This window comes from Poecilia reticulata, linkage group LG11 (genome assembly GCF_000633615.1).
Source record: "Poecilia reticulata strain Guanapo linkage group LG11, Guppy_female_1.0+MT, whole genome shotgun sequence".
Taxonomy (NCBI): domain Eukaryota; kingdom Metazoa; phylum Chordata; class Actinopteri; order Cyprinodontiformes; family Poeciliidae; genus Poecilia; species Poecilia reticulata.
In genome coordinates, this window is record NC_024341.1 from 27,133,232 (window position 1) to 27,135,594 (window position 2,363).

General features: G+C 41.2%; 1 protein-coding gene across 1 annotated transcript in view; it reads left to right on the forward strand.

Annotated features, from left to right (window-relative positions):
- Nucleotides 1-2,363, forward strand: part of LOC103473045 (hepatic lectin-like) — an 11,408-nt gene that overhangs the window by 5,336 nt on the left and 3,709 nt on the right. The window contains exon 6 of the mRNA XM_017307382.1: nucleotides 1,747-1,754. Coding sequence (XP_017162871.1) covers nucleotides 1,747-1,754 — 8 coding nt within the window. The remainder of the gene's footprint in view (nucleotides 1-1,746; nucleotides 1,755-2,363) is intronic.

A 2,363-nucleotide genomic window follows, 5' to 3' on the forward strand; every position in this document is an offset into this window, starting at 1 on the left:
GACGGTTCTTCTCCTGGTAGCCGACGGTTCTTCTCCTGGTAGCCAACGGTTCTTCTCCTGGTAGCCGACGGTTCTTCTCCTGGTAGCTGATGGTTCTTCTCCTGGTAGCTGCCCACATCCAGACATTTACAGCCTCAGGCTGTTTTAGGCAGCAAGCAGCGGCTCTACGGCTCCAACGTTCGAATTCATTTAATGAATTTAATCCTTCTCCTGAGAAAGCAATATTTCTAGAAAGAGCCTCTTGGATAAAAACGGATGTGTAACAACAGTTTTCATTCATCTGAAATCAGCTCCAGCCATGAAGGACTGACTGCATTAAGTCCCACAATGCACTGCATTAAACTACCTTTAGCTTCAACAGGAAGAGGAGACGAAACTCTGTGATGTTTTGGAAGAGAAACATCTCAGGCATGAAACATTTTTGGTGCTGATATAGTTGAGAGGACAAACATGTGACCTGAAACCTTCAGAGGTTTCTGTTAGAGCTAAATATTATGTCAAAGGAATAAACCTTGATCCTGGTTTTATTCAGAGTTCTGCAGAAGGAACCTTAGAATTACAGGTTCCTCCAGATTAACTGATATTCCCTGGAGGAGAACAGGAAGCAGATATTCAGCTTGGCTCTGGGAACCTGCCAGCCAAATGCCACTGATGCCACTGATGCTACTGATGCTACTGATGTGCAATCAGAGCTAAGATAACTCCAGTCCTCCCAGCTGACCTGTGTTAGCCACACATAGCTGCTGCTAAGCCACTTTGTGGTAATTAGTTTTATTAAATAGCCTTAAAACGTTCTAAAATGTCCTATTTTCTTAGAGCTAGACACAGCTAAGCAAAATGTACAGTCAGCTGCAGAACAGAATGATAATTTATGGACATAAATAAATAAATAAATAAATAAATAAATAAATAAATAAATAAATAAATAAATAAATAATATTATTGGGTGTTATCACAAATTTGAATTGAAGAAGTCTGAATAAATTCAGATTATGGATGTGAGAGGAGGCAGCAGATGAAGTGAATATTTTAGAGTCAACAGGAAGCTTCATTAGATATAAGATATGAAAATTTTTCTGATAACTATCATTCTGTTCCGCCTGCAGAGGACCGAGGGCATTTATGGTGAGTTTTAAAACTTTAATGCTCACKGACACTCTTTATTTGACCAAATATTGTCACTCTGTGTAAAATCAGCTTGGATTTAATCTGAAAATATCACGTTTGGACTCAGGAAATATTCAGAACTCATAAAACTGAAGGACTGAATATTAATAATGATTAAATTTTCAAGTTAATTTATCAGCTTTTCTTATCTTTCTGTGTGTCACCCTAAGAAGTTCAGTTTCCTCTATTGGTCCCTCTGCTGTTAATAATTAATAACTAGTAACTATCAATAAATCAATCAATCAATCAATCAATCAAATTGTATTTGTATGGCACATTTAAGCAGAAAGGCATTTCAAAGTGCTTTACATAATTAAAATAAAAACAGCATGTGACATTGAATAAACAGTGAGAAAGAGATTTTTTAAAAAAGATAAAAATATTAAAACCCCCTTTAGGACTTCAGTTAAACGCCGTTTAACTGGGATTCTAACCCTCTGGGACTTTAGTCAAAAACACCGTTTGACAAGGACTCCAACCTCTAGGTTTGTAGTTGAAACGCCGTCAACTGGGACTCTAAACCYCGTGGGACTTTAGTTAAACGTCGTCTAACTGGGACGTTTTCCCGTTTTCCTGCAGCTTCACTGGTTAGTAACCAGTTAGTAACCAGTGAAGCTGCAGCAGGTTAACATGTCGACCAGCAGCTGTGGTTCCTGATGTGGGTTCTGTGGGCAGCTCGTCTGGAGCCACAGCAGCTCCCAGCTCCGCCCCGGAAGGATGATTTGCTCCGAGCATCAGGCTCTACTTCATGAGCAGGTCCAACCAGTTACCGCCTGCCTGGGGAGAGGGCGCCCTCTGCCGGCTGCAGTGCATATAGCAGGCTGCTGAGGTCTGAGACGGAGCATGAAATATTTTTGGTGCCAAGTATTCATGTCTTGTATTTGTTTAGCTGAAGTCACAGAGAAGAACAGCTGCTAAATTCTGATGTAACAAATTCTTGTTGTGGTTTCTTCATGACTCCAACTGGAGTGGTGTTGCTTGAGGCACCAAACAGACTAGAACCGGCCCTGGTTCAGTGTTTTCTATGAGCAAATGTTAATGTTTACTGCATTTATACTGCRTCCATCCATTTTCTAACACCCTTGTCCCTAGTGGGGTCAGGAGGTGCTGGTGCCTCTCCAGTGAACGTTTCAGGCAAGAGGTGGGGTCACCTGGACGGGTCGCCAGTCTGTCACAACACAGAGACAGACAGGACA